The following is a 24752-nucleotide window of genomic DNA, read 5'->3' on the forward strand; positions in this document are numbered from 1 at the left end:
TGCAAATTGCAGTTTGCTTCAACAAGCACAGGGTTCTTTAATGATAAACATATTAGAGAATGATGCACGTGGGCCTACATCATCACTTTGCATATCTACTTTTCATAATGTGGCCTCTTTGATGCAAATGGACAGGGTACGTTTTGGTTTACAGTTTCATGTTTTCTATGGCTCTCAAAAACAGCATATCAACCTGAAGTTACTCTCAGACTTACAAGTCTGCTCAGGAATGGATGGTGTGCTTCACCTCGCTTGCTGATTCATATTTTGATGATACTTTCGAGGGAGACAAGGAAGAGAGGTAGGTATTTTTCATATTCTCAATTCTATCCAGTGTAACTGCTTCTGCATTTTTTATATTCTTAAAATATTCATGTTAATATTTTGATGATATTTATCGGGGGAATCATGGAGAAGAGGTTGGTGTTAATCATTCTGTATTCTCAACTCATTCTGAATTATATTCAGTATAACTGCTTCTGCACTTTTTATATTCTTCAAGAATCAATGTTATGTTCATAGAGATCATATAATTCTAGTTCTGGCCGATTTTGTGGGAAGGTCAACTTGAGCATGTACAAATAAATGTAGTAATTTCCAAATGAAGCCACGTTCATAATTATCCTTAAGGTCTATATGTGGGAGTTCAGGCAATATTTGAAACATTTAAGTAGGAAATTGCATTAATTTTGACCATTAGTAGCTAGGTTTCCATCCAATTGGCAATAGATTTCCATGTGAATATTCAGAAATCTTTATAAAAACTATGCCCATTTTCCCATCAAATTGAGTTGTTGCAGATAAAAAGCTGTGCGCGATGACATAGTGCACATACATTTTTTTTTAAAGTCCCCTCCCCACAAAATAATATAAGTTAAATGGGTTTCCATCGCATTTGCAACTCTACTAATAGTTTTCTCACCAAAAAAATGTGTTATAGGCATTTAAACAAAGGATGAGTCTAATCTTGAATGCTGATTGGGTGAAACCGCATTCCAGCCTGTGTCTATTCCACAAGTTACAGCCTGATATATCTATTATGTTAAAATGCCTATTTACTCTGTTCCATCTGACTGCTCAATCTGCTGTCTCATCAGCCCAGCCAGGCAATTTATAAACTTGATCTCCACTATAAAAATAAGTGTTTTGAGGGGCCTAAAAACACCTGTGCCAATATATCCTCCAAACATCGGCTTTTCGGGCATTTTCACTTAAATAGCGTGTGCCCACTCTGGTATTGGCACTGCGCTTGTAACGGCCGTCTGAAGGAGTAGATCAAGGTGCAGCGTGGTTAGTGCTCATCATGCATTTATTTTACCGAGAACACATAAACAGAGACCGACAGCCAAACAGTTCTGTCAGGTAAGCAACACAAAACAGAAATCAACCACCCACAAAACCCAAAGGAAAACAGGCTACCTAAGTATGGCTCCCAATCAGCAACAACGATGTACAGCTGTCCCTGATTGAGAGCCATACCAGGCCAAAACAAAGAAATACAAAACATAGAAAAAGGACATAGAATGCCCACCCTAGTCACACCCTGGCCTAACCAAAATAGAGAATAAAACCCTCTCTATGGCCAGGTGGTGACAGCGCTCTACCTGTCAGTTTGCAGATACAGAGCGGGTAGGAGAGCCTACATGATGAGATTATTATTGAAAGTCTATTTTTATTTTTCAAACAGCAGCCAAGCATCGATGAGCATGTCACCAGAATAAGAGCCTCAATATTTATTGGAAAGGAGCATCAAGCTCATCACCTTGCATTTTCACCACCCTGTTAAATTCATCATAATGTATTTCATATATAGCCTAATAATAATAATAATAATAATCTGCATGCTTTCCCGCCGAGTTGTAGTGAGAGGACCACACAACATGTCATCGCGTGACTTACTTCCATATGATGGTTGTTATGTCAATATTTGCGCATAAAAGTGTTTCCACCAACATTTCTCGCATGATTCATTTTACCGACACAAAAAGATCCCACATTGTCTACTGTATTTTGTTTTGTCAACATTTGTAAAGTTGACCTACACACTTTCTCTTTCAATAAGTTTTGTGGTGGTTATATTTCTCCAACATGCCAATATTTAGAAATCCACTTTTTGGGGCATATACAGGGTATACCAGTGGAAGCTGGTGGGAGTAGCTATAGGACTCATTGTAATATCTGGAATGGTATTTATGGAACGGTATCAAACACATCAAACATATGGAGCTATATCCCTATAGCTCCTCCCACCAGCCTCCATTGGTATACACTCACCCCAGGGGTACTATAGACACACACATCAAAAGTTTCATTCTGTGTGACATTACATTTGTGATTTTGCATACAAATGTAATGTCCATAATGCTGGAATCGCCCTTCTATTTAATTATGTGGGGATATTAACCTACATTTTAATGAATGGACCATTGAACAGTAGGACATTGAAACCGATTGTGCCTTTATTAACCCTGTGAATAATAATTCATTCCATGTCATGATTAGGTCCAGATTAATATCTGGGCCTGGTCATATATGGCCCTTCATATTTGGGGATGTTTATTGTGTGTGTGTGTGTGTGTGTGTGTGTGTGTGTGTGTGTGTGTGTGTGTAATCCAAGATGGGTAAATAATCAAACATTTGTTATACCAGTAAGTCTGTCAAGAATGTGTTGTGTGCATGTGTTACTTTATTTATTCAATGTAACACACCAGTGGAAAAACAACTCCCAAGTGAACATGGGTTTATCCAAGTATTGACAGTTCCACTGGCCGTTAACTTGTTGGGATGGAATGTAAATGACTTCCAACTGTGTTTGTGCTGTACACCAACTGCCATTTCTATCTCTGTCTCCATCTGAAGGTTACAAAATGAAGACTTTCATTCTTTTATATTTTCTAGGACTAAGTTGCAACAAGGTTGGTCAAGATTTCAGCTATATGTTTGTAGCAAACCAAATACTTAATTACAAACTTGAAAATGGGCCCGATTCCATAATAATTCTATAATGTAACTTTCTGGTTTGTTCCTGCTGAACATATGTACTTGAGTACTAATGTGATGTGTTTTTGTTGCTGTTGCTCAGGTCTCTGCAAATGGTAAATTCATTTACATTTTTCCCTATTTTGAAAACTATGTCTACCTCCCAAATGGCACCCTTTAGTCCACTACCCTAACCCTATTCCCTTTTGGCCCACTACCCTAACCCTATTCCCTATTGGTCCACTACCCTAACCCTATTCCCTTTTGGTCCACTACCCTAATCCTATTCCCTTTTGGCCCACTACCCTAACCCTATTCCCTTTTGGTCCACTACCCTAACCCTATTCCCTTTTGGTCCACTACCCTAACCCTATTCCCTATTGGTCCACTACCCTAACCCTATTCCCTATTGGTCCACTACCCTAACCCTATTCCCTTTTGTTCCACTACCCTAATCCTATTCCCTTTTGGTCCACTACCGTAAACCTATTCCCTTTTGCTCCACTACCCTAACCCTATTCCCTGTGCACTACTTTCAGCGAGGGATGGCTGCAGGTAGCCTCCTACAACCAGACTGATCTCCCGAGCTTGTCAGATCAGTCTGGTTGTAGGAGGCTAGGCTCCAAGTATCATCTGGGACATAATCTATAGTCTGGAAGCAATCCAGAAATGAAGGTGCCACAAGGGTTGTTGGGGTCAATTCCATTTAGATTCAGTTAATTCAGGAAGCATTTGACTGAATATAAATGAAATTGACCCCAACCCTGCCATATAGCTAACACAGTAATGTGACAGGATTCCATAATCATGACATAGTGCTGCTGATAGAGGTATGGGTAAACAGTGAGCATCTGACAATTTATCATTTGCATGCCTGCTCTTACTCTGAATTCCTTGTACAGTACTTCAAACTTTACATCATCTATTTTTACAGTATGTTTTGCATGGTGTTTTGCATGGTGTTTTGCATGTTTCAGACAACTCAACAAAAGTCTACTATGTGGTACTGAGGACTGAGGCGTCCATACCGGACAATGTTACTGATGCTATACTCAAATCTTTTAGAATGGACAATCCTGTGAGTGTTGACACCCTTAAAGTTACAACAGGTAAATATGTATGCAATACTGTAGCTGGTTTACTAATGCAGTATCAAATACTCTAACATGGGAAACAATGCATTAAAAACACACACAAGTCTAACCCAGTGTCTATTCAGTATAGGCCTATATAAAGCAAACTCTATATGTGCCTACACATTGTGTTCCCTTCATTTTCATTTGATTTCCATTTGATTTATTTTGGGGTAAATATGGCTAAAATTATGTATTAAAATTATTTCAACAGATTGTGCCCCTCATCAAAACAAAACTCTGTGCCAATGCACACCAGGGCATATCTGGAGTGTTGCAGTGTGTCAGTCTTCACCTGACTGTTGTAAACAAAAAAACTGCACATTTGAAACCACAAAAACAAAACCAATGTGTCTCCCTGAAACAAGAGGTATTCTGTGTGTGTGTGTGTGTGTGTGTGTGTGTGTGTGTGTGTATGTGTGTGTGTGTGTGTGTGTGTGTGTGTGTGTGTGTGTGTGTGTGTGTGTGTGTGTGTGTGTGTGTGTGTGTGTGTGTGTGTGTGTGTGTGTGTGTGTGTGTGTGTGTTAATCCAAAAATGTGTACATAATCAAACATAACAGTCCGTCAACAGTTTGCATTTTCCACAAGCCAGTTCAAAGACATTGCAAAAGGCCCAGTACACATTGCAAATAATGATCTCTTTTATTCACAGTTACTGTCACTGGACAACTTAACATACCTGGAGAGGTATATTTTGAAAGTTACAGCAATCCAAACTCTGTTGAATATCAAACGTTACTTGGCAAATTATTGCCAAAGGTATGTGTCAAATTTACACTGTAAATATAAAAATGGTTTAAAATATGGGAATGGGTTACTACAATGTTTTAATGACACACACAGAATGAAGACAGGAATTCTAATTTAAAGGGAGATATGTTATTTAGATATGTTATTGCAAATACCATATTAAACTATGTTGACAATATACTCTTCACAGATCTATGTGCATGATCATTCTTCATTTGTTTTTTATATGCAAACACTTTTTTTCCTTTTAGCTGAAAAGTGTGTACAGTACATTGAATTCATTTGACGACATACGCATCACAGGGTTCAGGTAATTCAGCTTGTTTACAAATGATGTTACATTTTTTGTGGAATCAACATACAGTAGACCTGATCTTGTCCCTTGTTTTTTCTTTAAGTCGTGGTAGTGTCATCGTTGCTTTTGAAATGAACCTCAACAACGTTTCAGCTGATGACCTTGCAAGAAAAACAGCAGAATTGGAAAAAATACTGTATTCTACGTTCACGCTAGAGACAGCAGGTATGTCTATCTAAATCAGGGGCTAGCTACATCGGGGGCCATATGTATCAAGCATCTCACAGTATGAGTGCTGATTTAGGATCAGTATGACCTTTTAGATCACAATGGCTGTGTTTACACAGGAAGCCAATTCTGACCTTGTTTCTCAAATTGCCCAATTAGTGGCAAAAGAGCTAATCTGATTGATCAAATGAACCAATTAGTGACAAAATATTAGAATTGGTCTGACTGTATGAACACAGTCAATTAATAATATTATATGAACAAGGAGACCTGATCCTAGATCAGCATTCCTACTCTGGGATGCTTGATACAGTGCATTCAGTAAGTATGCATTCAGAAAGTATTCAGACCTCTTCACTTTTTCAACATTTTGTTACGTTACAGCCTTATTCTAAAATGTATTAAATTGCTTTCCCCCTTATCAATCTACACACAATACCCCATAATGACAAAGCAAAAACAGGTTTTTAGAAATTGTTACAAATGTATAAAAAAAAAAACTGAAATATCACATTACTCAGTACTTTGTTGAAGCACCTTTGGCAGCGATTACAGCCTCAAGTCTTTTTGGGTATGACGCTACAAGCTTCGCATGCGATGTCTAAAATTAAAGAAATCTTGAGGTATTGTTTGCCTGAGGTAGAGTACCTTATAATAAGTTGCAGATCCCAATATTTACCAAGAGAGTTCTCATCTATATTATTCGAAGCAGTCTATTTACCACCACAGACCGATGCTGGCACTAAGATCGCACTCAGCCAACTTTATAAGGCCATAAGCAAACAAGAAAATGCTCAACCAGAAGCGGCGCTCCACGCTTCTGGTCTTTAATGCAGGCTAACTTAAATCAGTTTTACAAAGTTTTTACCAGCATGTCACATGTGCAACCAGAGGAAAAAATTACTTTAGGCCACCTTTACCCCACACACAGAGATGCACACAAATCTCTCCTCCCACCCTCCATTTGGAAAATCTGACCATAATTCTATCCTCCTGGTTCCTGCTTACAAGCAAAAACTAAAGCAGGAAGTACCAGTGACTCGCTCAATACGAAAGTGGTCAGATGATGCAGATGCTACGCTACAGGACTGCATTGCTAGCACAGACTGGAATATGTTCCGGGATTCATCCACTGGCATTGAGGAGTATACCACCTCAGTCAACGGCTTCATCAATAAGTGCATCGACAACATCCTCCCCACAGAGACCGTACGTACATATCCCAACTAGAAGCCATGGATTACAGGTAATATCCGCATCGAGCTAAAGGCTAGAGCTGCCGCTTTCAAGGAGTGGGACACTAATCCGGACGCTTCTAAGAAATCCCGCTATGCCCTCAGACGAACCATCAAACAAGCAAAGCGTCAAAATAGGATGAAGATTGAATCCTACTACACCGGCTCTGATGCGCGTCGGATGTGGCAGGGCTTGAAAACTATTACTGACTACAAAGAGAAATCCAGACGCAAGCTGCCCAGATGAGCTAAATGCCTTTTATGCTCGCTTCGAGGCAAGCAACACTGAAGCATGCACTAGAGCACCAGCTGTTCTGGATGACTGTGTGATAACGCTCTTGGTAGCCGATGTGAGCAAGACCTTTAAACAGGTCAACATTCACAAAGCCGCGGGGCCAGATGGATTACCAGGACGTGTACTCAAAGCATGCGCGGACTAACTGGCAAGTGTCTTCACTGACATCTTCAACCTCTCCCTGACTGTCTGTAATACCTACATGTTTCAAGCACACCACCATAGTCCCTGTGCCAAAGGAAGCGAAGGTAACCTGCCTAAATGATTACCACCCCGTAGCACTCACGTCGGTAGCCATGAAGTGCTTTGAAAGGCTGGTCATGGCTCACATCAACAGCATTCTTCCAGGTACCCTAGACCCACTCCAATTCGCATACCGCCCCAACAGATTCACAGATGACGCAATCTCAATTGCACTCCACACTCAAATCAAATCAAATCAAATCAAAATTTATTTATATAGCCCTTCGTACATCAGCTGAAATCTCAAAGTGCTGTACAGAAACCCAGCCTAAAACCCCAAACAGCAAGCAATGCATGTGAAAGAAGCACGGTGGCTGGGAAAAACTCCCTAGGAAAAACTCCTGAGAAAGGCCAAAAACCTAGGAAGAAACCTAGAGAGGAACCAGGCTATGAGGGGTGGCCAGTCCTCTTCTGGCTGTGCCGGGTGGATATTATAACAGAACATGGTCAAGATGTTAAAATGTTCGTAAATGACCAGCATGGTCAAATAATAATAATCATAGTAATTGTCGAGGGTGCAACAAGCACGTCCGGTGAACAGGTCAGGGTTCCGTAGCCGCAGGCAGAACAGTTGAAACTGGAGCAGCAGCATGGCCAGGTGGACTGGGGACAGCAAGGAGTCATCATGCCAGGTAGTCCTGAGGCATGGTCCTAGGGCTCAGGTCCTCCGAGAGAAAGAAAGAAAGAGAGAAAGAGAGAATTAGAGAGAGCATATTTACATTCACACAGGACACCGGATAAGACAAGAGAATACTCCAGATGTAACAGACTGACCCTAGCCCCCCGACACATAAACTACTGCAGCATAAATACTGGAGGCTGAGACAGGAGGGATCAGAAGACACTGTGGCCCCATCCGATGATACCCCCGGACAGGGCCAAACAGGCAGGATATAACCCCACCCACTTTGCCAAAGCACAGCCCCCACACCACTAGAGGGATATCTACAACCACCAACTTACCGTCCGAAGACAAGGCCGAGTATAGCCCACAAAGATCTCCGCCACGGCACAACCCAAGGGGGGGGGGGGGGCGCCAACCCAGACAGGAAGACCACGTCAGTGGCTCAACCTACTCAAGTGACGCACCCCTCCCATGGACGGCATGGAAGAACACCAGTAAGTCAGTGACTCAGCCCCTGTAAAAGGGTTAGAAGCAGAGAATCCCAGTGGGAAGAGGGGAACCGACAAGGCAGAGACAGCAAGGGCGGTTCGTTGCTCCAGCCTTTCCGTTCACCTTCACACTCCTGGGCCAGACTATACTTAATCATAGGACCTACTGAAGAGATAAGTCTTCAGTAAAGACTTAAAGGTTGAGACTGAGTCTGCGTCTCTCACACTGCCCTTTCCCACCTGGACAAAAATAACACCTATGTGAGAATGCTGTTCATTGACTACAGCTCAGCGTTCAGCACCATAGTGCCCACGAAGCTCATCACTAAGCTAAGGTCCCTGGGACTAAACACCTCCTCTGCAACTGGATCCTGGACTTCCTGACAGGCCACCCCCAGGTGGTAAGGGTAGGCAACAACACGTCTGCCACGCTGATCCTCAACACTGGGGCCCCTCAGGGGTGTGTACTTAGTCCCCTCCTGTACTCCCTGTTCACCCACGACTGCATGGCCAAACACGACTCCAGCACTATTATTAAGTTTGCTGACGACACAACAGTGTTAGGCCTGATCACCGACAATGATGAGACAGCCTATAGGGAGGAGGTCAGAGAACTGGCAATGTGGTGCCAGGACAACAACCTCTCCCTTGATGTGAGAAAGACAAAGGAGCTGATCGTGGACTACAGGAAAAGGCAGGCCAAACAGGCCTCATTAACATCAATGGGGCTGTAGTGGAGCAGGTCGAGAGTTTCAAGTTCCTTGGTGTCCACATCACCAACAAACTATCATGGTCCAAACACACCAAGACAGTCGTGGAGAGGGCACGACAAAACCTTTTCCCCCTTTGGAAACTGAAAAGATTTGGCATGGGTCCCCAGATCCTCCAAAGGTTCTACAGCTGCACCATTGAGAGCATCCTGACCGGTTGCATCACTGCCTGGTATGGCAACTGCTTGGCATCTGACCGTATGACGCTACAGAGGGTAGTGCGTATGGCCCAGTAAATCACTGGGACCAAGCTTCCTGCCATCCAGGACCTATATAATAGGAGGTGTCAGAGGAAAGGCCATAAAATTGTCAGAGACTCTAGTCACTCAAGTCATAGACTATTCTCTCTGCTAATGCACGGCAAGGGGAACCGGAGCGCAAAGTCTAGGACCAAAAGGCTCCTTAACAGCTTCTACCCCCAAGCCATAAGACTGCTGAACAATTAATCAAATGCCCCCCCCTCCCCATTTGTTTTGTACACTGCTGCTACTCGCTTTTTATTATCTATGCAAAGTCACTTCACCCCTACCTACATGTACAAATTACCAAACCTGTACCCCCGCACACTGACTCAGTACCAGTACCCCCTGTATATAGCCTCGTTATTGTTATGTTAATGTGTTACTTTTTATAATTGTTTTATTTTTTACTTTAGTTTATTTGGTAAATATTTTCTTAACTCTTCTTGAACTGCACTGTTGGTTAAGAGCTTGTAAGTAAGCATTTCACGGTAAGGTCGACACTTGTTGTATTCGGCGCATGTGACAAATAAAGTTTGATTTGATATGTATTTGGGGAGTTTCTCCCATTCTTCTATGCAGATCATTTCAAGCTCTGTCAGGTTGGATGGGGAGCGTCGTTGAACAGCTATTTTCAGGTCTCTCCAGAGATGTTCGATCGGGTTCAAGTCTGGGCCCTGGCTGGGCCTCTCAAGGACATTCAGAGACTTGTCCTGAAGCCACTCCTGTGTTGTCTTGGCTGTGTGCTTAGGGTCGTTGTCCTGTTGGAAGGTGAACCTTCGCCCCAGTCTGAGGCCCTGAGCGCTCTGGAGCAGGTTTTCATCAAGGATCTCTCTGTGATATACTCTGTGCTTCTTGGGCTCCCGAGTGGCGCAGCGAGAGGTGTCACTACAGACCCTGGTTCTATACCAGGCTGTACCACAACTGGCTGTGATCAGGAGTCCCATAGGGCGGCGCACAATAGGCCCTGCGACGTCTGGGTTAATGGAGGGTTTGGCCGGGGTAGGCCGTCACTGTAAATATTAATTTGTTCTTAACTGTCTTGCCTAGTTTAATAAAGGTAAAAATAAATATAATAATAATCTTTCCCTTGATCCTGACTAGTCTCCCAGTCCCTGCCGCTGAACAACATCCCAACAGCATGATACTGCCACCACCATGCTTCACCGTAGGGATGGTATTGGCCAGGTGCTGAGCCGTGCCTGGTTTCCTCCAGCTGTGAAGCTTGGCATTCAGGGCAAAGAGTTCAATCTTGGTTTCATCAGACCAGACAATCTTGTTTCTCATGGTCTGAGAGTCTTTAGATTCCTTTTGGAAAACTCCAAGCGGGCTCTCATGTTTCTTTTACTGAGGAGTGGCTTCCGTCTCGCCACTCTACCAAAAAGGACTGATTGGTGGAGTGCTGCAGAAATGGTTGTCCTTCTGGAAGGTTCTCCCATCTCCACAGAGGAACTCTAGAGCTCTGTCAGAGTGACCATCGGGTTTTTGGTCACCTCCCTGACCAAGGCTCTTCTCCCCCGATTGCACAGTTTGGCCGGGTGGCCAGCTATAGGAAGAGTTTTGTTGGTTCCAAACTTCTTCCATTTAAGAATGATGGAGGCCACTATGTTTTTGGAGACCTTCAATACTGCAGAAATGTTTTGGTACCCTTCCCCGGATCTGTGCCTCAACACAATCCTGTCTCCGAGCTCTACAGACAATTCCTTCGACCTCATGGCTTGATTTTTGCTCTGACATGCACTGTCAACTTTAGGACCTTATATAGACAGGTGTGTGCCTTTCCAAATCATGTCCAATCAATTGAATTTACCACAGGTGGACTCCAATTAAGTTGTAGAATCATCTCATGGATGATCAATGGAAACAGGATTCACCTGAGCTCATAGCAAAGGGTCTGAATACTTATGTAAATAAGACATTTCTATTTTTTTTTAATTATACATTTCAAAAAAATTCTAAAAAACTGTTTTCACTTTGTCATTATAGGGTGTTGTGTGTAGATTGCTGAGGAAATGTTTTTATTTAATACATTTTAGAATAAGGCTGTAACGTAACAAGGGTCTGAATACTTTCCGAATACACTGTAGGCCTATATATTTTGTTCCTTCTGTCTTGTTCTCTCTGTATCTTGATTAATATTTTTTTGTTGCATGATAGAGAATTGGCTTAGAGTTGTAATGAAGGGATGTAAGGGCTATTACCTGAAACACATAACCTGTTTTTGTTTATTTAGTGAAGATTAGATGTTTATTTTTTGTATAAAAAAAAATCCCCAAGTTGGATGGGTCTTAAGATCTGCTGGAGACAGCATAGGCTGTGGGGCCTACTGACCTTGGAGTTTGTGGGTGCGCTCTGTTCCATGCCAGCCTGGGCGGCTCGAGGCAGGTGGGGTTGAGCGCAACCTCTGACATAATAGTTGTTTCATTTTTTTGGAGGGTTTGTTTTGGAAATGCTATTTTAAAAAGTTTACATTTATCAAAGTTGTGGTTTATTTTCTTATTTTATTTTCTTCTTCTGGTGTATCGTCTAAACGTGATTTATTGAGAAAAGGGACGGTGGAGAGGGGGATGCATTAGTGGCCTCACAGTGGAAGCTAAGTGGACCAAGCTAGTAGGGACACAGGGAGGGCTACACAGGGCAAAGTTTAACAAAGGCATACTGCTCCTGTATTATACTTATGCTAAATTGTTTATTCTATTCTACTGAGCCTTTTTCTTTGTCTTCATATTATAATATTTTGTTATTTCTTATTGTTGTTGCATTGTCCAGAAGGAACCTGCAAGTAAGCTTTTCATTGGCCGGTGTATACAATGTGTATCCTGAACATACGACTGATACAACTTGAAACCATTTCTAAAGCTCTTTCTCCAGAGCTCAAAGAGTGTTACATTAGTAAAGGGGGGGAAACTCACCTCTTCCACCACCAATGTGTAGTAGCACCCTATGGTGATGCACAGCTCACCACATATCCGCTAGCATGGTGGAGAGGTGAGAAGCTACTAAATGTTCTGTGTACTTTTCTCTTACAGGCGTTGTTGAGATCACAGTACCAGAAGGCCCGGTAAAATATGATTCTAACCAGGCAATTCTCTGTCAAACCAAGGAGGACATGAAACCAATTCAATGGGTTTTGAAAAGGAGTGATAATAAAACATTTGACATAACAACAGGTACTGATGCTGAAGTGGTGCCCACTGGAAAGAGCACTACAATTAACCTCAGACACGCAACGGAGATCTGGGAAGGTATGTGTTATCTGTTATTTTGTATGGTGTTGTAGAAGAAGATAGGACAGGTCACAGGGCCAATTAGACAGTGGGTGTGTTCCAAATGGCACGTTATTACTTACAGGACCTGGTCATAAGTAGTGCACTGTACAAAGGTAAAGGTTGCTATTTGGGACACATTCATTATTTGCACATATTCATGCAATTTTCATAGTTTTTCTCTGTGCTGAAAGGTCTGTGCAGATATAGGCCTACGGTTTGTGAAGTGGAGTTCGTTGGGTGAATTGTACTCTTATGATGAGTGAGTCGGCTGAGGACTTCTGCTAGCTCCCATAACTAATGCCTAGGCTTTAAGTCAGTGGGCTAACGTGGTCTTGAGTCACACAGACTAACTCCTTGTAAGATAAAACAGTAAAACATGTTTCTCTTCTTTTCATTTTCATTTAACTGCAGGGCTGTACACGTGTGTCTTCAATCCAAAATCATCCAATGTGACCATAAACCACAAAGCCAGTGCAACGCTAGACATAGCGCTCCTGCCACAAATTGACATTAGTAGCACGCCCCAATTTCCAGACTGTTACAAGATATATAATGAAAATTCTAGAATCGTTGTCAGAGTTCAATGTGAAATTAAGAATAGCACTGAAAACTATAATGTGACATGGACTTCCACCAACACTGAATCTCCATTAAATGAACAACACGGTAATTTTCTGCCCTTCATGGTCCTCACATGTTAATACGCTATGTTTAAGACTGTATGTTATAACGGTTGCTATTAAAATGCAATTAGGAGCACTGTTGAACACATTTGACAGTTATATCTTGTAATTTATCCCTCCACAGATGTTACCGGTAATGGCATAATTTACAGGATTGATACGACTGTCAGCTGCAACAGTTTACAAGAGCCAGCTGTAACATGTACATTTACGAACATCCTGTCCCAAGAGAAAAATGCTACTGTCAATATCCCTGTTATCTACAGTAGGTTTTCAGTACCATTATCCAGCATGAACAGTGTATTCTGCCATATGAACAATTATGCTCTAAAATGGTAGAGTAACATTCAGCGGCATACCCCAATCTTCTTGGAATGGGTAACAAATGCAAGCATAATTTCAGTGAAATCTAAGATAAATATACTGAACAAAAATATAAAAATGCAACATGGATCAATTTCAAACAGTCTATTAAGTTACAGTTCATATAAGGAAATCAGTCAATTTAAATAAATGTATTAGATCCTAATCTATGGATTTCACATGACTGGGCAGGGGTGCAGCCATGGGTGGGCCTGGGATGGAACAAGGCCACCCACTTGGGAGCCAGGCCCAGCCAATCAGAATGAGTTTTTCCCCACAAAAGGGTTTTATTACAGACAGAAATATTCCTCAGTTTCATCAGCGGTCCGGGTGGCTGGTCTCAGACAATCCCACAATCCTGGGCTGGCGTGGTTACACGTGGTCTGCGGTTGTGAGGCCGGTTGGACTTACTGCCAAATTCTCTAAAACAACGTTGGAGGCGGCTTATGGTAGAGAAATTAACTTTAAATTTTCTGGCAACAGCTCTCGTGGACATTACTGCAGTCAGCATGACAATTGCATGGCCCCTCAAAATGTGAGACATCTGTGGCATTGTGTTGTGTGACAAAACTGCACATTTTAGAGTGGCTTTTTATTGTCCCCAGCACAAGGTGCACCTGTGTAATGATTATCCTGTTTAATCAGCTCCTTGATATGCCACACCTGTCAGGCGGATGGATTATCTTGGCAAATGTTCATTAACAGGGATGTAAAGAAATTTGTACACACAATTTGAGAGAAAAAAAGCTTTTTGTGTGTATGGAAACATTTGGGGATATTTTATTTCAGCTCATGAAACATAGTACCAACACTTTACATGTTGACTTTATATTTTTGTTCAGTATAGTATAATTTATTTTATTCTTGGGTGAGTTCCAGGACGACTTCATTACAGACGTTGAAGTGCATCAGCCATGGGTTGTGTGACACGTCATCGACTTCAGTCGGGCATCAGATTGCTATATCATATGATGTGGTTATCATTCTATCCAGGTATCAGATTGCTATATCATATGATGTGGTTATCATCCTATCCAGGTATTGTGAGATCTGGCAGGCAGCTTCAATGTAGTCGACCTGGAACTCAACCATTGTCTTGAAGAACTTCTGAAACTAAGCAGGGTTGGTCCCAGGATGGGAGACCAGATGCTACTGGAAGTGGTGTTGGAGGGTCAGTAGGAGGCACCCTTCCTCTGTCCTAAAAAAAATATCCCAATACCCCAGGCCAGTGATTGGGGACATTGCCCTGTGTAGGGTGCCGTCTTTCGGATGGGACGTTAAAACGGGTGTAGTCACTCTGTGGTCACTAAAGATCCCATGACACTTATGGTATGAGTAGGGGTGTTAACCCTGGGGTCCTGGCTAAATTCCCAATCTGGCCCTCATACCATCATGGTCACCTAATCATCCCCAGCTTACAATTGGCTCATTCATCCCCCCCTCCTCTCCCCTGTAACGATTCCCCAGGTCATTGCTGTAAGTGAGAATGTGTTCTCAGTCAACTTACCTGGTAAAATAAGGGTTAAAAAAAATAATTATAAAGCAACCCTATTTCTTGTTCATCTAAATGGTGAAAATTTGTAAAGATGTCTTGAATATCTATTTCTTACTTATTGTCAAAGACTTTGTTTATTTCCACAGGCAATTCAACATTTTGTCAGGCTGAAGGTGCCTGGTCAAACGCAAAGGCTGACTATACGGCGGTGCTGAAGTGTAAAGATGGTATTGGGAAAACCCAGAGACGGTGTTCGAGTAATGGAGTTTGGGAGGAGGAAATATCTAACTGTGTGAATGTAGATCTACATGACATCCTAATTGATTCACAGGTATTAAAACAAATCATCCTAATTGATTCACAGGTATTAAAACAAATCATTTTTGAAGGGACATTTAAATGAATTATACATCATGGGTCGTTCCACAAAAAGTGACTTTTTATATTTTATGTTGAAGTTGTGCACCATGTGGTAAACCGTGGGGTGTTGGGTTGAGCGTGCAGAGATTGACACAGAGACAGAGAGGCTTTAGTCCGAAAAAACTACTTTACTAAGACAGAAAATAAATATATCAACGAAATCACTTAGGTTTTGCTCGGTCTTTCTTCTCTCTCTTAACTGGTGTCCGTCTCTCTCCCTTCTCTCTCGCGGTCTGCCATCGCGCTCCTTTTATATAGCCTGCACGGCTGGTTGGCACTTTCCTCTAATTACCTCCACTTAGCTGTCCGTGTCGGGGTGCCCAGCTCACACACTGTGCCCCCGACCCCCCCTTAGCCCTGACTGGGAGAGAGGCATGCTCAGGGCTAGGTTTGCATCCCTCCTGGATAGGGCGTCCGCATTGCCGTGCTGTGCCCCCGACCTGTGGATGACAGGGAATCGCTGTAAACACAGGAACCAGCGGGTGACACCGTCCTTCGTGTCCTTACCTCGTGCCATCCACACGATGGGGGCGTGGTCAGTAATCAGGGGGAACTTCCTCCCGAGGAGGTAATACTTGAGGGTGTCCAGTAACCACTTCAATGTGAGGCACTCCTTCTTGTCTGGGGTAGTCGTGCCTTTGTTAAATCTGTGAGGGGAGAAGCTATTGCGGCAAAGTTAGGTACAAATCTACTGTAGTAGCCTGCTAACCCAAGGAATGACTTCACCTGCCTCTTGGTTCGGGGGACCGGCCATCCCCTAATGGCAGTGATTTTTTTTTTCTTGGGGTTTCACATTTCCCCTCCCGATCTGATAGCCCAGGTACTCCACATCGGCGTAGCCCAGCTTGGCATTGTGGGGGTTCGCGGTAAGACCTGCATCCCTTAGCGCATCAACCACGGCCTGTAACTTACACAGATGTGACTCCCAACTGTCACTGTGCACAATTATGTTGTCCAGATAAGCCGCTGCGTATTCACTGTGCGGCCGCAGGACTCGGTCCATGAGTCACTGGAAGGTCACTGGTGCCCCGTGGAGCTCGAAAGGCAGAACCCGGTAGTGGTATAGCCCCCCCCCCCGGGGTAGAGAAGGCAGTCTTCTCCCGGAAGGCCGCTGCCAGTGGCACCTGCCAGTACCCCTTCGTCAGGTCCAAGGTGCTGACGTATCTCGCTGTCCCAAAGCAGTCGATCAGTTCGTCCACCCGGGGCATGGGGTAGGCATCAAACTTACTGCCCTCGTTCAGGCCCCGGAAGTCATTACAGAAGCGGACGGTTCCGTCCGGTTTCAGAACCAGCACTATGGGGCTAGACCACTCACTGTGGGACTCCTCCAGTACCCCCATTTCTAACATTGCCATCACTTCCTGCAGGACCGCCACCCTCCGGGCTTCTGGTATCCAGTATTGCTATTTACGTACTTTTTCTCCCGAAAGGGTGTGGATCTGATGTTCCACGAGGTCCGTGCGCCCCGGCACCTCGGAGAACACGGCCGTATTCCGCTGGACCAACTCTCTGAGCTCCTGTCGTTGGGTTGGGCTGAGATATTCCCCCATTGCCACTTCGACCGAGGGCGGGCCCTGCTGTGGCCGGGTCCACGTTACGCACAGCGCCTTGCATGTGTGCCATTTCTTCAGTAAATTCACATGGTAAAGCTGGAGGGGTTTTCTCCAGCCCGGTTGGCGGACCTTATAGTTGACGTCGCCTACCCACTCAACGATGTCATAGGGCCCATGCCACGTAGCCAGGAATTTACTCTCCGTGGTAGGGATCAGCACCAAGACCTTCTCACCGGGTTGGAACTCTCGTGGTTGGGCCCCCCGGTTGTAGACACGCTCCTGGGCGCATTGCGCCTGGGCCATGTGCTCTCTCACCACTGGCCAAATCGCCGTCATCCTCTCCCTCATCTCCTCCACATGTTCTACGACGCTGCGAAGGGGGGGGTCGGCTGCTCTTCCCAGACCTCCTTGGCTAGGTCCAGCAGCCTGCGGGGCCGACGGCCATACAGGAGCTCAAAGGGGGAGAACCCCGTGGATGCTTGGGGTACCTCGCGCACTGAAAACATCAGGTGGGGCAGCAGCTGGTCCCAGTTCCTCCCGTTGACCTTCTTCAGCATCTGTTTCAGGGTCTTATTGAAGCATTCCAGCAATGTCAGCAATTCCTCCAGGCTCTGGGGGTTCTGCATGCTCACCGTCTTCTTCATCTCGTAGGGCAGGGCCCGAAGGTATTTATCCAGGACGAGTTTGTCGAGCATCGGGAGCGACGGTACTTCCGTCAGTAGCCAGCCCTTGGTCAGCCACACCAGGTCGCTCCTCTGCGCACGGGGGGAAAGGGTGGGGTCAAAGGCCCAGTCGTGGACCAGTTGTGCACGGCGTGCGATATTGAACCCATAACGGCTTAGTATCTCCTGTTTGAGTCCCTCATAATTTGCGGCCTGGTCAGTGTTCAAATCAAAGTAGGCCTTCTGGGCCTTCCCAGAGAGGTAGGGTGCCAACAGGCTGGCCCACTGGGGCTTGGGCCATCCTTCCCGCTGTGCCATCCTCTCGAAGGTGCACAGGTACGACTCCACATCATCTTCCTCCCTTAACTGAACCAAGAACTGATTCGGGCCAGACTCCTGAGCCCTCCCAACCTTCAACTGGGCTACCTCCGCTACCAGTCTGCGGTTTTGTTGGTGCTGCTCCTCCAGTGCTTGCTCCTGGAGAGCCTGTTGCTTCTGCTGGCTGAGGATGAACTGAGTCACCAGCTCCTCCATGGTAATCTCCGCACACTCGACCCCACGGCACCCAAATCTATTGAGTTATCCGCATTCTCCACCATATGTGGTAAACCGTGGGGTGTTGGGTTGAGCGTGCAGAGATTGACACAGAGACAGGGAGGCTTTAGTCCGAAAAAACTACTTTACTAAGACAGAAAATAAATATATCAAAGAAATCACTTAGGTTTTGCTCGGTCTTCCTTCTCTTAACTGGTGTCCGTCTCTCTCCTTTCTCTCCCGCGGTGTGCCATCGCGCTCCTTTTATATAGCCTGCACGGCTGGTTGGCACTTTCCTCTAATTACCTCCACTTAGCTGTCCGTGTCGGGGTGCCCAACTCCCGTATGCCCAGCAGAGGGAGCCAACGTCGCCTCATGTACCTTCCCTCTATTACCATCCCCCGGGGTAGACCCCCTGGGATACCACAACCAATATTGAATTTTAAAAGCCCTTTTAAAATAATTTTAAAATCCCTTTAATATAAACCATATGAATAATTCTATAAATGATGATTTTTAATATGCATAAAACTTGCTAAAGTGACAAAATTCAGCATCCCTCCGCACAACCTCTGTGCCTTCTAGGAAGATTTTAACACTTAAAAAGCTGGGCCTCACTACCCCCTTAATACGCCAATGAGCAGCCATTTTGACTGCAACGTTCTAACAGTCTTATAAATACATTTCAGAAATGCTATCAGAAAAACGATCCTTCACTTGTGTTTATGAAGGTCTTGGGTAACAGAATACGAACAAGAAAAAAGTATTTAAAAAACAATAGCATTTTCATTAGTTTATGTTACTGTAAGCGATCTGCTGCAGCGTGCTCATGTGTAGAGCACAAAGGAACAGTGGTTTTTCTTGGTGGAAAAAGTGATATTTTCAAATAAAGCTCATCTCTTACATTTTAAGAGTTATTTGGCAAAGGTAAGTGAAACCTCACAATATGTTCTGTGATACTATACTACTTTAATATTTGAAAAAGTAACTTAAAACTGTCAAGGGCAGAGGGGGACATTGCAGAGATATTTCCATTTTAAATGAATTAACATGCAGTCAAAATGACTGGGATCGGAGCTTTTAGTGTTAACCCACTTCACCCACTTCACCCCAAAATGTCTCAGCATTTTCACCATCATTGTAGAGTTATTTTGTTGCTTTGACAAAGTGATATCTGAAGATTATCATTTATTTATTTATAGATAAGAAAGTCTAGAAATGTTTTTTTTGTGAAGAATTAAATTGCCATTCCCTGTTGTCAAAAGTGGATTGATTTATGGCTGATTTAAGATGAAATCGTCAACCCTATTATGGTCAACTCTTACTTTGGTTGGCACCAATTATGCACTTATATAGTCTTTTTTTACGTCTTGAGATGGGGAAAAGCTTTTTTTCTGAAGTTTAACATGTGCTCTTTATGACAGAATGTTAAAATTAGGGGAAATCAAACATTTTCTGGGGGGGACCGAGTTACACTTCTCAAAAGGCACTGAATTGGTGGATCGACCCGTAGACCCATTCATTCTAGAATAATAGAACTTAAAATGCCTCATTAGCTTGGTTCAACTGCTGTACCCACAATATATTATCTTGTTTTTTATTCCATTGATTGTAAACAATATATTTGTAAACAAACACTAGCTTCAAAACATGGTTAAAACTATAATTTGGATCTTATTCAGAGTGCTTACATTCTTCCAGCCCCATCCCTCAGCTGTTTCCCAAAACAAGTGGCTGGGTGGCCGTGTTGTCATTTAAATGACTTTTTGTTATTATAAGTCACCTATTCTAAACTGTAGTTTTTGTATGCATTTTCCTTCTGTCATTACAGAACCTTGCAATAGGACTTGGGTCAGTTGAAAAAAATTCTGCGAACATATTTTCACGTCTGAAGACTTCCACCGATAAATCCGAAACTATCAACACTTTTGCTAATGTGAATGCTTCTGTGTCCATTCTCTTCACCATGAACAACGCAATCAACGCATCTCAAAAACTTTACAAACTGAATAAGGGACAATTACAAGTAAGTATAATCCAAAATCATCTTTACCAGAATGTTATTTATCTGTTCTTCAGTATGTACGATTCATAATAACAAAAGATTAAGTAAACAGAAATGTTTTTAAAAAATATGAAATTGACTAAAATATGACTCCCCCCCCCTTTTCAGGATGCTCTAATATCATCCAGCAATCTTTTGGATAGCAGTCTTGAAAAGTCATGGAGTCCTAAACCTGACCGTGCAAACATATCCATGGCTGAAAAATATCTGATTTCTGTTGAGGGCCTGGTTATACAGTCAAATGTCGAGAATACCACATACCAACACACAAACATAGAGTTGAATGGCTGTGAACCTCAGCCGGAGAAACATTGTGAGAACAAAGTTTTCAATGTCACCGTAATCATAGGGACTAGCTCCATGATGGTTAAAACTATAGGTTTTAAATCTCTCGGTAACTATCTACCAAAGCCGCAACAAACAGACGCTGATCCAAACAGCATTGTGGTGTCCACTACCATTGGTCAAGGATCTGCAGATATCTCAATAGACTTCCAGTTGATCCGTGAAAGGCCCCGCAACCACAAGATACAGTGTGTATATTGGGATTTTACAAAAAGACAATGGTCTGATGAAGGTTGTAAATGGGGTGGTCCTGATAACGAAAACCATTGCGAATGCAACCACTTATCCTCGTTCACCACCCTCATGTCAAAGAAACCAGAGAATCTTCCTTATATGAGGGAGATAACCTATGTGGGCTTGGGCGTCTCAATTGTCTCACTTCTCTCCTGTCTAGTGATAGAATGTATTGTGTGGAACTCTGTTGTCAAGTCCAGCGTGTCGTATTGTCGCCACACAGCCCACATTAACATCTGCCTGTGTTTACTGATAGCAGACTGCAGCTTTCTCGCCTCAGCTTTCCCCGACAAGATCCCAGAGAATTGGTGTCAGATCTTTGTGGTAATTAAGCATTTATGCTACCTGTCCATGTTCTTCTGGATGTTGTGCCTGAGTATCATGGTTCTCCATCAGATGATATTTATGTTCCATCAGATGAGCAAGAAGTTTTGCTTGGGACTGTGCTTTTCTGTTGGCTATTGCTGTCCACTGTTAATTGTTTTCATTACATTTATCACCTACAACAGTGGCCAGAAGGACTACTACTATACCTCTGAGGCTTGTTGGCTGATTTATGGAGGTTTTTTAAAGGGCTCGATCTTTGCGTTCATTCTGCCTGTTGGCACTATTGTAGTAATCAATGTGTTCTGCATGCTAGTAGTTATTGTAAGGCTCCTGAGACCAAGTCTTGAAGTCAACACTAAGGATGAAAAAGAAGTGGCCAAAGGTATCCTAAAAGCAGTTGTCCTCCTAACCCCAATCTTTGGAGGGACATGGATTTTTGGATTTTTTGTTTTGATGTTTGACATCACCAAAGGACCTATAGCCTACCTGGTGAACTATGCCTTCACTCTGCTGAACGCATTCCAGGTACGACTGAGATTAGGTTTGGGTCAACTCCATTTCAATTCAGTCAACTGTGTTAGAAGGGAATTGAATGCAACACTAACTAATATACAATTGTCTTTTGTAATGTAGACGCAGGGAGTTAGGAAGCAGGTGCAGTGTTTAATATAAACAAACATGTACAGATACAAAAACAAGAAATGCATCTGAACATGGAAACAGAGACAATTATGCCTGATAGGAAATACCAACAGGGGGCTATATATAGGGGGAGTAACCAGGGAAGTGATAAGGTCCAGGTGTGCCTGATGATGAGGCGCAGGTGTGAGTAATGAATGGTTGCCAAGACCGACGGTTAATAAACCGGCGATGTCTAAAGCAGGAGGGGAGGAGTAGACTTAACATGTTTTCCTTCTTCAGGTCCCAAGGTTTTAATGTTGTTGGTTTTTTATGCTCTTACAGGGTCTCTTCATTCTACTCACTGCATATTTTGGAGAAAAACCGGTAAGCTACTGAAAAAAGGTCCAATACAGCTGTTTTTATCTCAATATCAAATAATTTATTGGGTTGTGGGTTGGGAAATGCTGTCAGCATGGCTGCTGGCCTGTAAATATATCACTTATTGCTTTAAGCCACACCGCACCCACCCAACAGAGAAAACATACCTCAGTCAGTTCGAGAACATTTTGGGGAAACGTGTCATTCAGTACAAACCATTTACACAACCTAGCAAAAGTTTAATCGAACTGAACGCACCCACTCGGTTGGAGAAGAAACATTAGTGAGTGTGGCGTTTGGCTGGAGTGATGTGGATGGGTAACCAGGCAACAATGCCTGATGAATGAGACTGAAATATGTAGCAAAACAAAAACCCATTACAATAAAAAAAATGTATTCCTTCCAAACAGATTCGTGTTGCACTACTGAAATATTTCAACCTGAAAGTGAGTTCACAAATCACAATTTTAATTTATTGGTCTAAACCAACTGATGTAATTTCATAGCTAATTGATTATTTATCTATTTCGCTCTTCACCAGCAGGTACAATCAGCAGCGAGTGAAAGTTCCAAACTGGCATCCACGATGAAGACGAAATGATATTTTAATCCAGTTTGACAATTCTGTTTCTTTTTTTAGATGCGTTTTCTACCTATACTGTTTATTCATCTAGGCTTAGTTTACATGTATATGAAACCCCATACTAATCAACTGACATTCTGACACTGAGGAAGTATGTGCAGTGTCATATGTGTCATTTATTATAATTGTAGCCTAATTTTTGTATTGTAATATAGCCTATATGTTATGTAGAATGTAAAATTACATAATAGGAATTCGTAGAATGGAAAATGAATTGCATAATGTGTAACCTACACCTGTTTCTATCTATAGTAAGTGTCCAGAACAGTTTTTCATACTGTATGGTCAGTGACATATGTAATGTCTGTATTTTTCTGCCAAATGCAACTAGTGCTTCGTGGTAACATTTTTAAAATCGGTTTGGTAATCCCTTGTTTTGCAGTCCTGTTTAGTTCCTATCTTCTCTGCTCCTCCCATTCCTTGTCCGTGTCGTCCAAGGGAAAACCGTTTAACACTGCCATCTGGCGGTAGGCCCTGCACTCTGGCTCTGCACTGAAATATGATGCAGACAATCACATTAAGGAAGTAACCTACTGCACATAACACACATGGGCTTCCATCCTAAATGTAACCCTACTCCTTACAAAGTGCACTACTTTTGACCAGAGCCCTGGGAAGGGAATATGGTTCAATTTGGGAATCTACAATGATGGCCGTGTCCGAAATCGGTCTTGCCTACTAGGCTAGTGACTAAAACTGCACATGTGTACTAATCATACCACATAGGATTTAGAACATACTGTTTAGTAAACAACAAATATTAACATAGGCTACTATACTCCCTCACCCTTACTGAGAATGTAATCTAATGCGTAATTGCATTGCTTCCTGACATTAGTTCATTTTGGTACAGCGCTTCCTCTTACACCGCGTTCAAAACAACTCGGAAATCTCTGACTACCAACTTCAGTGCATTCAAGGAAAGACAACTGGAGAAAAAAAGAATGAGCTCCGACTAGGAAAGATCTTTTTGAATGGTCATCCAACTCGGAATTCCAAGTCGGTAACTCAGGCCTCTTTCTGGAGCTCCAACCTGAAGATCAGACGTCATGATTTGACCTAGTTTTTTCCCGTGTTGTATTGAAAGCATCATTACCTCATCTGATTATCAGCTGCAATAAATATTTAAAAAATCCATCTGTTAAGCTAGAGATGTTTTTTTTTATGGCTGTGTCTCAATCCACGGTATCCTCCACTTTAATGTCTATGATCTGCCAATGTCGGCCTTCCGCATTTGTAGTGGAAGGTAGCAGAGCGACAGAGGTGTTCGTCAGACCAGGAGACATCCCGAAAAAGGTTATTTCTTATTTGGGCGACACATGAATATGACCCAACAAGTGTCACGGGACTCGTTTGATAGTAACCCAGTACGGAGCCGAAAAATGAATTTAAAAATAAGCATACGGGTAATTCCACACTAAACTTATTTTTTTTATGCACTCTCTCTGATAGCGTGTGTTGGCGAGTAGTTTGCTGATGTCAACATAGTGAACAGAGTGGCCCATGGTGGGGTTATGGTATGGGCAGTCATAAACAACGGACAATGAACACAAATGCATTTTAAAAGCAGAGATACCGTGACAAGATCCTGAGGCCCATTGTTGTGTCATTCATCCGCTGCCATCACCTCATGTTTCAGTATGATAATGCACAGGCCCATGTTGCAAGGATCTGTACACAATTCCTGGAAGCTGAAAATGTCCAAGTTCTTTCATGGCCTGCATACTCACCAGACATGTCACTTATTGAGCATGTTTGGGATGCTCTGGATCGACGTGTACGACAGCGTGTTCCAGTTCCCGCCAATATCAGCAACTTTGCACAGCCATTGAAAAGGAGTGGGACAACATTTCACAGGCCACAATCAACAGCCTGATCAA

The 24752-nt window shown here is 43.1% G+C and overlaps 2 protein-coding genes across 3 annotated transcripts in view; one reads left to right on the plus strand and one right to left on the minus strand.

Annotated features, from left to right (window-relative positions):
* adgrf3a (adhesion G protein-coupled receptor F3a) lies at nt 1–24009 on the plus strand. 2 transcript variants are annotated; one of them, XM_029712840.1, is made up of 17 exons: nt 1–301; nt 2860–2915; nt 3083–3095; nt 3957–4088; nt 4327–4482; nt 4765–4871; nt 5114–5172; nt 5261–5382; nt 12310–12525; nt 12961–13215; nt 13357–13497; nt 15237–15421; nt 20091–20285; nt 20433–21755; nt 22194–22235; nt 22640–22675; nt 22771–24009. In XM_029712840.1, exons 1-17 carry the CDS (start codon nt 271–273, stop codon nt 22828–22830), a joined length of 3129 nt encoding a protein of 1042 aa, XP_029568700.1. In that variant the 5' UTR covers nt 1–270; the 3' UTR covers nt 22831–24009. The 2 variants fall into 2 exon arrangements, with proteins under 2 accessions (XP_029568700.1, XP_029568701.1); XM_029712841.1 differs by lacking the exon at nt 1–301 and having other exon boundaries at nt 4045–4088.
* ankrd66 (ankyrin repeat domain 66) overlaps nt 23242–24752 on the minus strand; it is a 4867-nt gene continuing 3356 nt past the window's right edge. The window contains exon 3 of the mRNA XM_029712843.1: nt 23242–23364. Within this exon, the coding sequence (XP_029568703.1) occupies nt 23268–23364 (97 nt within the window). The 3' untranslated portion in view covers nt 23242–23267. The remainder of the gene's footprint in view (nt 23365–24752) is intronic.

This window comes from Salmo trutta, chromosome 25 (assembly GCF_901001165.1).
Source record: "Salmo trutta chromosome 25, fSalTru1.1, whole genome shotgun sequence".
Taxonomy (NCBI): Eukaryota; Metazoa; Chordata; class Actinopteri; order Salmoniformes; family Salmonidae; genus Salmo; species Salmo trutta.

Excerpts from the sequence above, each read along its gene's own strand:
- adgrf3a (XM_029712840.1), top strand. The coding sequence starts at position 271 with ATGATACTTTCGAGGGAGACAAGGAAGAGAG. Across the intron at positions 302-2,859 it reads GAGGGAGACAAGGAAGAGAG|GTTACAAAATGAAGACTTTC; the intron begins GTAGGTATTTTT and ends CTCCATCTGAAG. Across the intron at positions 4,872-5,113 it reads TTGGCAAATTATTGCCAAAG|CTGAAAAGTGTGTACAGTAC; the intron begins GTATGTGTCAAA and ends TTTTCCTTTTAG.